The sequence below is a fragment of the Ranitomeya imitator genome, chromosome 8 (genome assembly GCF_032444005.1).
Source record: "Ranitomeya imitator isolate aRanImi1 chromosome 8, aRanImi1.pri, whole genome shotgun sequence".
Taxonomy (NCBI): domain Eukaryota; kingdom Metazoa; phylum Chordata; class Amphibia; order Anura; family Dendrobatidae; genus Ranitomeya; species Ranitomeya imitator.
The window spans coordinates 183058293-183070350 of NC_091289.1; the positions used below are offsets into that span (position 1 = coordinate 183058293).

Sequence of the window (12058 nt, forward strand, 5' to 3'; positions counted from 1 at the left end):
AAGGTATAACACTGGCGCTTCCTTTAAATCATATACATGCTGCTGTACCTGCTTTTTTTCACTAAAAGCTCAGCAAAACCTGATAATTGTGTTTTTGCTGCGTTTTTGCAGCTGCCCATTGATTTCTATGGGGAAAAACGCTGTAAAAACGCTGAAAGAAGTAACATGCTGCATTTTGCAAAAAAAACAAGGTATTTCACAAAATACTGAGGACATAAAAAAAGCAAGCTATGTGAATGATTTTCTGAAATCTAATAGACTTTGCTGGTACTGTAAAACGCAGCTGAAAATTTGCATTTAAAGAATCATAAAAAAGGGTGAAAAAACGGAACGTGTGAACATAGCCTTAGAGCAATACTAAATGCATTGGCCTGACAGCAACTCTGGCAACAAAACATTTGCGGACATCTAGCAGCACACAGTTACAGCCTATCTTAACTTTTATTTGTTTTAAATAAATAAATAATATACTTACGAAAATGTTACATTTTGGATTTCAACAAGGTTTGGGAATATTTCTAGCAGGACAGGAAAAAACTATTAAAAAAAGAGGGCATGAGACATTGTTTTGTAAAATGGAATAGAAAGGTAATAAATGAGGTTAAATTGGTTACCTTGTTTGTAAATGTAGAAGACATATTCTTATAGTCATCTGAACTCTTGTTTTTGAGACTTTCAGTAAAGTTTCTGTTTATAATTCTTACTGTTAGTGGGCGAATGTTTGGTCCTGCAGCTCTTGTTGTGAATTCAGCTGATGAGGGTAATGTACTTACTACAAGAGTAGATGAGCGATCTGTTGTTGATTGAGGTTCTGTAGTTGGTAGTGGCTTAGTGGTTGTTGGAAATCTTGTGAAGGTTATAGGTTCAGTGGTGGTTTGTATCTTTGTAGTTCTAGGTGGCGCTGTGGTTGTTGGAGATTTTGTAATTGTCAGTGGTTCTGTGGTTGTTGAAGGCTTTGTAGTTGTCAATAGTTGTATGGTTGTTGAAGGCTCTGTAGTTAGTAGAGGGTTTTTAGTTGTTGGAGATTCTTTACTTATCATTGGCTCTGCAATTGTTGAAGCGATAGTTGTTGGAGTTTGTGCAGTTGTTAGAGGTTCCATAGTTGTTGGTGGCTCAGCGGTTGTTGGAGGCTTTGTAAGTGTTGGGGGCTCTGTGGTTGTTCGAAAGTTTGAAGTTGTCAGTGGCTCTTTGGATGTTGGAGAATTTGCTGTTTTTGGTGGCTCTGTGATTGTTAAAGCCTTTGTAGTTGTCAGTGGCTGTGCTGTTGTTGGTTCTGTATTTGCTGATAGCTCTGAAATTGTCAAAGGTTCTGTAATTGTCGATAACTTTGTGGCAGTTGGATCCCCTGTGGTTGTTACCAATTCTGGAGTTGTTATTGTCTTTGTAGATGTTGTTGGTAATTCTATGGTAGTAGTTGAAGGTTCTGAAGATGTTGACAGCTTTGTGGTTTTTGGAGGTTCTGTTGTTGTTTGTGACTCTGTGGTTGTTGGCATCTGTGTTGTTGTTAGATGTTCTGTACTTGTTGGCCTTATGGTTTTCAGTAACTCAGTGGTTGTTGGAAATGTTGACGTTGTTGCTAGCTCTGTGATCGTTGGATGTTCTGTTGCTTTTGATTCTGTAGTTATTGTTGAGCCTATAGTTGTAGGTGCCTGTGTAGTTGTTGGAAGCTCTGCAGTTTGTGACTGTGTGGTTGTTAAAGGTTCTGTAATTGTTGGTGGCTCTATGGTTGTTGGAGGTTTTGTAGTTGCTGGTGTTTTAGGGGCCTTTGGAAGTTTTATAGTTGTTTGTGGTTTTGTGGTTGTCAGAATTTCCACAGTTGTCTGTGGGTTTGTGATTGTTGAAAGTTCTGTAGTTGTTGATGGCTCTATGATTGTTTGAGATTTTGTAGTTGTCAGTATGTCTGCCGCAGGCTCTCTAGGTGTTGTTGGTACTGTGCTGTTTGGAAGTTCTGCAGTTGCTGGTATCTCTGTTGCTATTGAAGATTTTGTAGTTGTTGGAGTTTCTGTAGTTGTTGGTAGCTTAGTAGTTGTAAGAGATTCGGTAGTTGACAGCGACTTTGCGTTGCTCAGAGGCTCTGTGTTTACTAATTTTAATGTTGTTGGCTTTGTGATTGTTATTCTTGTACTTTGTGGCTCTGCAGTTGTTGGAGGTTTGGTACTTAAATGAGGCTTTGTTCTTGAAGGTGCTGTATTTAATGGTAGCAATGTGATTGTTGAAGGTTCTGTAGTTATAAGTGGTACTGTGGTTTTTGGAAGTTTTGTAGCTGCAAGTAGATGTGTAGTTTTTGGTGTATTTGTACTTGTCAGTGGCTCTGTGGATTTTGAGTGATACAGTGACTCTGCAGTTAGTGATTCTGTGGTTGTGGGGTTTGCAGTTGTTTGTGGCAATGTAGTTGCACGATATTCAGTAGATAATGATGACTTTGTAGTTGTTAGAGGCTCTGTGGTGGTTAATACTTCTGTGTTTATTGTTAACTGTGTGCGTTTTACTCCTGTAAATGTTGGTGGTTCTGTGGTTTTTAAAGGTTGTGAAGCTGATTGTGACTCTGTGGTTGTTCTAGGCTCTGTAGTTGTTGATGTACATATGGCTGATGGAAGTTCTGTAGCTATGGTTATTGGATGATTTTTAGTACTTGGTGGCTCTGTGGTGGATAGAGTTTGTGTACCTTTTGACCCTGTGTTTGTTGGTGACTTTGTAGTTGTAGGTGGCTTGGTGGTTGTTGGAGATTCTGTAGTTGGTGATTCTGTGGTTGTAGAAAATACTGTAGTTGCTGGTGTCTCTGGGGTTGTTAAAGGATCTGTAGTTGCCAGTGGCCTAGAGGTTATTGGATGTGTTTTAGTTGTTGGTGGCTCTGTGCTTGCTTGAGTTTGTGTATCTTTTGATTTTGTGGTTGTTAGTGACTTTGTAGTTGCGAGTGGCTTTGTGGTAGTTGGAGGTTCTGTAGTTGTCACTGGGTCTGTAGCTCTTGCAGTTTCTGTCATTGTTGGTGACTTTGTAGTTGATGGAAGCTCTGTTATTGGTGTTACTTTTGGGGTTGTCGGTGGCTCTTTGGCTGCAGGTTCAGTTGTTGTTAGAGGCACTGTGTTTTTTGAAAGTCCCGTAGTTATTTGTGACTCTGTGGATGTTTGAGGCTCTGTAGTTTTTGTCGTCTTTGCTTTTGTTAAATGTTCTGTAATTTTTGTTGCCGGTGTAGCTGTTAGATCTGTAGTAGTCAGTGGCACAGTGGTTGTTGAAAGTTCTTTTCTTGTAGGGGACTTTGTGGTTGTTAGAGGTTTTGTGGTTGTTACTAATTCTGGGTTTGTTGTTGAATATGTGTTTATTACTCCTGTGGTTGTTGGTGAGTGTGTGTTTTTTAGAGATTCTGTAGTTGTTAGTGACTTTGTGGTTGTTGGAGTCTCTGCAGTTGTTGTTGATGTATGTATGGCTGATGGAAGTACTGTACTTGTCAGTGACTTAGTTGTTATTGGTTGTTTTTTAAGCTCTGTGGTTTTTGGAGTTTGTGTAGCTTTTGACTCTGTGTTTGTAGGTGACTTTGTGCTTGTAAATGGCTTGTTGGTTGTTTTAGATTCTGTAGTTGCTGATGGATCTGTGGTTGTTGGCAGTTCTTTAGTTGTCACTGGCTGTGTACTTGTTGGAGGTTCTGTAGTTTTCAGTGACTCTGTGGTTGTTGGAGATTCTGTCGTTGCTGATGATTTTGTGGCAATTGCAGTTTCTGCAGATGTTGGTGGCTTTGTGGTTGCTAGAGATTCTGTGGTTATTGGTGACTCTTTGGTTGTTAAATGTTCTGTAATTGTCGGCGCCTCTGGAATAGTCAGAGGTTCCATAGTTGTTGGTAACTCTGAAGATGTTGATGGTTCTATAGTTGTTGATTGCTCTGTTGCTGTATGAGATTCTGTAGTTGTCACTGCCTCTATAGTTGTTGGAGATTCTGCAAATGGTGACTGTGTGTTTGCTGGAGTTTCTATAGTTGTCTGTTGCTTTGTGGTTATAGAAGGTTCTATAGTTGATAGTGTGTCTGTGGTTGATATAGGTTCTGTAGTCATTTGTAGCTCTAGGATTGTTGAATATTCTGTAGTTATTGGTGGCCTTTTTGGAGTTTCTGTAGTTTGTGGCACTAATGTTGGAGTTTCTCTTGTTGATGTTACTATTGTAATTGTTGCAGGTTCAGTGATGGTTTGAAGCATTACGGATGTTGTGAGGTCCTTTCTGTTTGTTAGTAGATCTGTAGATGGAGGTTCTGTTGTTTGAGATTCTTTAGTTGTTTCTGGTTCTGAGGTAGTTAGAGGTTTTGTTGATATAGATAGCTCTGTGGTTCTTGGAGGTTCTGCATTTGTTGATGGCACTGGGGTTATTGGAGAGTTTGTAGCTGTTAGTGTCTTCATAGTTGTTAGTGGCTTTGTTGTTGTTAAAGTTTCTGTTGCTAATTCTGTTGTAGTTGCAGCTTCAGCAGTTTTTGGTGGCTGTGTGGTTCTTGAAGATTTTGTAGCTGTTGGCGGCCCTTTGCTTGTTGGATATTTAGGAGTTGTTGGTCGCTTTGTGATTGCTGGAGGTCCTGTTGTCGTTGGTGACTCTGTGGTTTTGGTATGCTGAGGTTCTGTAGTTGTCAGTGCCTCTGTAGTTTTTGAATGTTCTAAAGCTGTTAGAAATGTAATTGTTGGTGATTCCGTGGTTATTGGTGGTTTTGTAGTTGGTGATTCTGTAGTTCTTGGCAGTTCTGTAGTTCTCAATGTCTGTGTGGTTGTTGGGTATTCTGTAGTTGTCAGTGAGTCTGTGATTGTTTGAGGTACTGTAGCTGCCGATGCCTCTGCCGTAGTTGAAAGTTCCATAGTTGGTGGCTCTGACATTGTTGGATGTTCTTTAGTAGTTGTTTGCTCTACTGTTTTTTGAAGTTCTCGAGTTGCTGGTGTCTCTTTAGTTGTTGGCATTTCTGTAGTTGTTGATGACTTCGTGGTTGTTGGAGGTTCTCTAATTGGTGACTCTGTGGTTGTTGGTGGCAGTGTAGTTGTTGGAGTTTCTGTAGCTACCGGTGCCTCTATAGTTGTTAAATGTTTGGTAGTTGTTGGAGCCTCTGCAGTTGTTGAAGGTTCTGTAGTTGTCAGTGGGTCTGTAGTTGTTGAAGGTTCTGTAGTTATTTGTAGCTCGGGAGTTGTTGGAAATTTAGTAGTTGTTGGTGGTTCTATGGTTGTTGCAGATTCTGAAATTGTCAGTGAGTCTGTAATTGTTGGAGGTTTTGTAATTGTTGGTGCCCCTGTAGTTGTTGGATATTTGGTAGTTGTTGGAACCTCTGTAGTTGTTAGGCGCACAGTATTTGTCAGTGAGTCTATGATTGTTGGAGGTTCTGTAATTGTTTGCAGGTCTGTAGTTGTAGGAGTTTCTGTACTTGGTTTAGTAGCTGGTTCTGAGGTGTTTGGAGGTTCTACTACTTCTATTGGTAGCTCTGTGGTTGCTGCAGGTCCTGTCGTTTGTTGGTCAGTGGTTACTTGAAGCTCTCTAGTTGTTTTTGGCTCTGTGGTCTGAGGAGGTTCTGTAGTTGTTGATTGCTTTTTAGTTATAAGCTCTGTAGTTGTTGATGGCTCTGTGTTTGTTGAAGGATGTGCAGTTGTTGGTGGCTCCATGTTTGTGGAATGTATATTATTATTCTTATTTCTCAGTGAATCTGTGGTTATTGGAGAGTCTGTAATCATTTTTTGCTTTGGAGTTGTTGGAAATTCTGTAGTCGTTGTTGCCTCTGTGGTTGTTTCAGCATCTGAAGTTGTTGGTGATTTTGTGGTTGTTGGAGTCTCTGTGGTTGTTGATGGCTGTATGCATCCTAGAGCTTCTGTTGTTATTGGTACCTCTGTAGTTAGATGTTCGGTAGTTGCTGAAACCACTGTAATTGTTGAAGGTTCTGTAGTTGTTGGTGGCTCTGTGGTTGTTGGAGTCTCTGTGGTTGTTGGTGGCTGTGTGCTTGCTTGAGTTTCTGTAGGTACTGGTACCTCTGTAGTTGTTAGATGTTGGGTAGTTGTTAGGGCCACTTTAGCTGTTGAATGTTCTGCAGTTGGTGGCTCTGTGGTTGTGAAATGTACTTTATTACTCAGTGAATCTGTGGTTGTTGGAAATTCTGTAGTCATTTTTAGCTCTCGAGTTGTTGGAAATTCAGTAGTTGTTGGTGGCTCTGTGGCTGTTACATGTTCTGAAATTGTCAGTGGCTCTGTGGTTCTTGGAGGTCCTGTTGTCATTAGTGGCTCTATTGTTGTTGGAAGTCCTGTAGTTGCTGATGCCACTGTAATAAATGGAGGTTTCATAGTTTTTGGTGGCTCTGAAGTTGTTAGACGTTCTGTAGTAGTTGAGTGCTCTGTTGATCTTTGAGGATCTGTAGTTGTCAGTGCCTCTGTATGTGTTGGAGGTTCTGCAGTTGGTGGCTGTGTAGTTGTTGGAGTTTTTGTTATTTTTGAAGTTTCTGTGGTTGTCAATTGCTGTGTGGTTATAAAAGATATAGTTGATAGTGCATCTGTGGTTGATGGAGGTTCTGTAGTCATTTGTAGCTCTAGGATTGTTGAATATTCTGTAGTTCTTGGTGGCCTTGTTGGAGTTTCTGTAGTTTGTGGCACTTTTGTTCGAGTTCCTCTTGTTGATGTTAATTTTGTAATTGTTGCAGGTTCAGTGATTGTTGAAAGCACTGCAGTTGTTGTGAGTATCTTTCTGTTTGATAGTAGATATATAGATGGAGGTTCTGCTGTTGGAGATTCTGTAGTCGTTTCTGGTTCTGAGGTGGTTAGAGGTTTTGTTGATATTGATAGCTCTGTAGTTCTTGGAGTTTCTGTAGTTGTTGATTGCTCTGGGGTTGTTGGAGGGTGTGTAGCTGTTAGTGACTTCATAAGTGTTAGTGGCTTTGTTGTTAAAGTTTCTCTTGGTGATTTTGTTGTAGTTGCAGTTTCAACAGCTGGTGGCCATGTGGTTGTTGGATATTTTGCAGTTGTTAGTCGCTTTGTGATTGTTGGAGGTCCTGTTGTCGTTTGGGACACTGTGGTCTTGGTATGCTGAGGTTCTGTAGTTGTCAGTGCCTCTGTAGTTTTTGGATATTCTATAACTGTTGTTGGAAATGTAGTTGCTGATGATTCTGTGGTCGTTGGTGGCTCTATGGTTGTTTGAGGCTCTTTAGTTGACAATGCCTCTGCGGTAGTTGAAAGTTCCATAGTTGTTGGTGGCTCTGACATTGTTGCATGTTCTTTAGTAGTTCCTTGCTCTACTGTTGTTTGAAGTTCTCCAGTTGCTGGTGTCTCTTTAGTGTTTGGCATTTCTGTAGTTGTTGATGACTTTGTGGTTATAGGAGGCTCTCTAATTGGTGACTCTGCGGTTGTTGGAGTCTCAGTGGTTGTTGGTAGCAGTCTACCTGTTGGAGTTGTTAAATGTTCGGTAGTTGTTGGAGCCTCTGCAGTTGTTGAAGGTTCTGTTATTGTCAGTGGGTCTGTAGTTGTTGAAGGTTCTGTAGTCATTTGCAGCTCTGGAGTTGTTGGAAATTCAGTGGTTGCTGGTGGTTCTATGGTTGTTGCAGGTTCTGAAATTGTCTGTGAGTCTGTGATTCTTGGAGGTTTTGTAGTTGTTGGTGCCCCTGTAGGTGGATATTTGGTAGTTGTTGGAACATCTGTAGTTGTTAAAGGTACTCTAGTTGTCAGTGAGTCTGTGGTTGTTGGAGGTTTTGCAGTCATTTGTAGCTCTAAGATTGTTGGATATTCCGTAGTTGGTGGTGGCATTGAAGGAGTTTCTGTAGTTTGTGGCACTGTTGACGGACTTACTCTTGTTGATACTACTTTTGTAATTGTTGCAGGTTCATTGGTGGTTGGAAGCATTACGGTTGTTGTGAGTGGCTTTCTGTTTGTTAGTAGATCTGTAGATGGAGGTTCTGTTGTTGGAGATTTTCTGGTTGTTTTTGGTTCTGAGGTGGATAGAAGTTCTGTTCCTATTGGCAGTGGCTGGTGTGTTTCCGTGGTTCTTGTAAATCCTGTAGTTGCTGGTGAGTCTATGGATGTGATAATCTTTGTAGTTATTAATGGCTCTGTGGTTGTTAGAGGGTGTGTACTTGTTGGTGATTCCATAGTTGTTAGTGCCTTTGTTGTTGAAGGTTCTGTAGTTGGTGATTCTGTGATAGTTGCATCTTCTGCAGTTGATGGCTTTGTGGTTTTTGCAGGTTCTGTAGTTGTGGGTGGCTCTGTGGTTGTTGTTTCTTCTGTAGTTTTTGGGTTCTCTGTGGTTCTTTGAGTTTCTGTAATTGGTGGCTCTGTTGTTGGAGTTTCTCTTGTTATTGTTACTTTTGCAGTTGTTGGAGGTTCATTAATGGTTGGTGGCATTGCTGTCGTTGTGCGGGGCTTTGTAGTTCTTGCTGGTTCTGTTGTTTTTGTAGTGGCTTTTGGCTTTGCCGGTGTTCTTATTTTTGTAGTATTTGACAGCTCAGTGGTTGTTCTTAGTTCTATGGTAGTTGAAGGTTCTGTGAGTACATAAGGATAGATCTGTCAGTCAAAGGGATAGGGGCAGGGATAAGCCGATCATTGACTCGTCTAAGACTATATAGCTGAGATACATATTCCCTGGCTGGCTTTTTTGAAGGATATTTACTCTGAAATACCACGGCATTTTGCAGTAAAACATATCTGACTGTAATCGTACAGCCAGTGTCAAATGAATACTGCCTGTGGTTCTTTTTAAAGGGAACCTATCAGCAGGATTGTGTATGGTAACCTACAGACCGTGTCAGATTGGCGCCGTTATACTGATTAAAATGATACCTATATATATTGAGATGCTCTGCTCAAGCTACTGAGCACCTTGGATGAACCCATTACAGGTGTGATGAGCTGTTGGTTTTTCTTATGTTGGGTAAATTATTGGTTGTTTGGGTCTGACGGTAGCGACCCCAGGATTGGGGCTCCGTAGAGATAGATGAGCACTGCACTTGACTTTCTTTGGCAGTGTCGCAGACAATGAATAGTGTGGAGGGGCTCATACTAGACCACCGCCCCATCCAGATGGGGCTCTGTAGAGCCTCATTTTCAGGATCACTGAGGGATATTTTAAAATTTTGATAAAATCCCTTAAAAGCATCACAAGAATGGATGCTACATTTATATATAATAGTGCCCTCCCTTACAAAAGTTGCATTTTTTGTACTCCTTTGATGCAAATGGATAAATTACTTTTTTAGCTGCACAATAATCTGTTAGCTTTTGCTTTGGAAGATTAATCTTTGGGTATTTTTTGGGGGTGTGCTTGTGTTTTTTACCTCCCATTTTTCCAAGAGGCATAACGTTTTTATTTTTCCTCACGAGGGATTGTTTTTTTTTATAGGATAAGTTGAAGTTTTAAACAAGAAAAAAAATTCCAAGTGCTATGAAATGGTAAAAAGGTAACGTTCCGCAATTTATAGATTTTTGTTTTTATGGCATTAATTGTCCTGTAAAAATGACCTGGCAAAATTATTCTCCAATTTAGAAGATAAGTACAATTATCAGAATGGTAAATATGCTTTTAAGTAGTAAAATAAATATTCAGAAATGTATCCTTCATAGAAAAGTTGCTTTGCGTCGCCATGTTCCGATACCCGTAACTTTTTATTTTTTCCGTCTATGAACCTACCGTATACCATTTTGGGGTGCATTCAACATTTTAATACATTATTTTTACATTTTTTGAGGGAATTGCAGGAACTGAAAAAGGTGCAAATTCAAACTTTTTTAGTTTTTTACCTGTTTCAGCATTCGTCATATGGCATAAATATTTGCATATCCTATTAGTTTAAACATTTAAACATGTAGCAATACCAAATGGTTTTTCTTTTTTTTTACATTTCACTTTTTAGGTTTGGGCACATGAGAAGTACATGTCATAGTGCACCGCAGAAATTAAAACTTAATGACTTCATAAAACACACATGGCAATTTAACGATGAGGAGATATTTCTTTTTAAAAATTTTCTATCGTGTATTTTTATTAAATAAAGAAGAATTCACTTTTTTTATGCTGAGTGCTGGCCTACCCCAACTTTTTCTGCCTGTTCTGTCTCTGCTATTTTGCTCCGTACTCCAAAGATTTAAAGGATATCCAATGTTTTCGATGCAAGATGAATTCATGGAATGTTAAGCTGATCTTTCTTTTGGCATTTAATTACTTCTGTTTTTACATTTTACTGTATTTTAATGTGATCATTGGAGTAAGCTCCACTTACTTGTAATGAAAGAGTTTGAGGTGACTTCCACAGGAGCGGTTTGTGCTCTGGCCTCGGTACACAAGGCTGTATATGACAAAAAGAATAAATGTCATGATGGTAATGGTTGATATTACTATTGTTTTGTTCCTATGTTTTGTTCAGTCTTTATTCTTCTATCACAATCCTACAGCTGAATTTGTCATGTCCCTTTTCATCATGCATTATATTTTTTAATTAATATAATGCAAAGGATTTAGCTAATCTTACTATAAAACCTCAATGCAGTTAAACAAATTGTTTCGAGGACGACGATTGTACGATCCTTGAGTTGAGAGACAGAAACTGCAGAAAATTCCCTGTCTTCTTAATCTCTACTTTATATCATATATTTCCAGAGCTAACAGCCTCCGGAGACATTTACAGCCATATTTTTGGGTGATATAACACTGAGTATAAATTGCTTGATCAGCAGGAGAGTATCAATAGAAAGTAGAATCAATCATTTCAATAGTTAAAACCTAACGTAATGGCAAAAGAGCTCTGCTCAAAAAACGCTGAAATGTAACACAGACAAGGTGATCGGCAAAGAGTAAAATCACAAATATACGATGATAAAGTGATCAATGATACCTGTGCCATTAAAAAGGTTTCATCTCACCCAATGTTATGTAGTTAAGCCACATTAGACACAAAAACAGGGGTACATGGCCAGAGGGGTAAGCTGATAACTAATGTCCTGTCGTGCCTCACATGGATACTTTATATTCATACTCTCCTACTGATTAAGTGATAGTTTTCTGAAAAGTTAACGTTGCCAATATTATTGATGGACCTCTCTCTTGTTTTATAAATATAAATGGCAAGAATTTCAGACACTAACCAGCAGAGGGCGCTTTGGTTACATTGTATCATGCAGTTTTACAGCTCTTTTGCATAATATTATAAATGAATTATAAATAAATGCAAATTAAAGCTGCTCCTAGGTCAGGCGCGACTGTTGTTAACCCCGTCCATATCAAAGAGATCCTGTAAGATGAGATGTAAAGAATTTTTATGTGGGGTCCTCACAGTGTAGGATAACTTTCCATGTCCATGTGCTGTTAGTTACTGAGGGGTAACAAGAACCAAGATACTGTTGATCTTTAAGATCTACTATTGTGTTAGACTGTGATGGAACTACTTTTATCTATGTAATATACAGCTCGTCCGTGCATGAACCCTATCAAGCAGCTCCTCATAGCTCAGATTCCCGGAGGAGATATAGATTTATTCCCATCATCTGTTTTTCACCTTCATGACAATTCTTTCTCTTACCTGTTAGAAGAAGCCAGAGACTGGATTGTAATTTCCAGCTCATTCTGAGATCAGGGTCTCAGACTTTCTCATTCGCGGACCCCCAGTATCTGCCAGGGTTAAATGGAAAGTCAATAGCAATACTTACAATATGCATACAATAGGTTTTAAGATTATGCGTGTAATAAATGTATAATGCATAAAAAAGACCATGACGTTCATTAAGTCCATGCCTCTATGCAAACATAGTACAGGTAATGGAGAAGCGAACGGGTTACCTGCACTTTCATCCTTTCGTAGGTCTGCAGCAGCCTAAGCGTTATCAGTGGTTGTGTGCACCCAACCCGACCTGCTGAGCACCATTAGACAATTATATTTGCCATTTTACCCCGATATGACCCTATTGCGCTTTGTCTTTCCAGTCTTCTTTAATCTGGATCTATTCAATCATAGCAATATTCTGCTGCATTTAGATTCAAGTGGTTGACAATGGTGTGATTTATAATTTACAAGTACAGTTGCGTAAACGTGTTTTCCCCCTTCCTGATTTCCTGTTCTTTTCCATGTTTGTCACACTTAAATGTT

General features: G+C 39.5%; 1 protein-coding gene across 1 annotated transcript in view; it reads right to left on the reverse strand.

The window, feature by feature from the left end:
* LOC138648140 (mucin-2-like) overlaps positions 1 to 11537 on the reverse strand; it is a 35114-nt gene extending 23577 nt beyond the window's left edge. The window contains exons 1-4 of the mRNA XM_069737645.1: positions 11495 to 11537; positions 10199 to 10264; positions 615 to 8464; positions 476 to 537 (exon numbers count right to left, since the gene is read on the reverse strand). Of these exons, the coding sequence (XP_069593746.1) occupies positions 476 to 537; positions 615 to 8464; positions 10199 to 10264; positions 11495 to 11537 (8021 nt within the window). The remainder of the gene's footprint in view (positions 1 to 475; positions 538 to 614; positions 8465 to 10198; positions 10265 to 11494) is intronic.
* Positions 11538 to 12058: the final 521 nt, after the last annotated feature.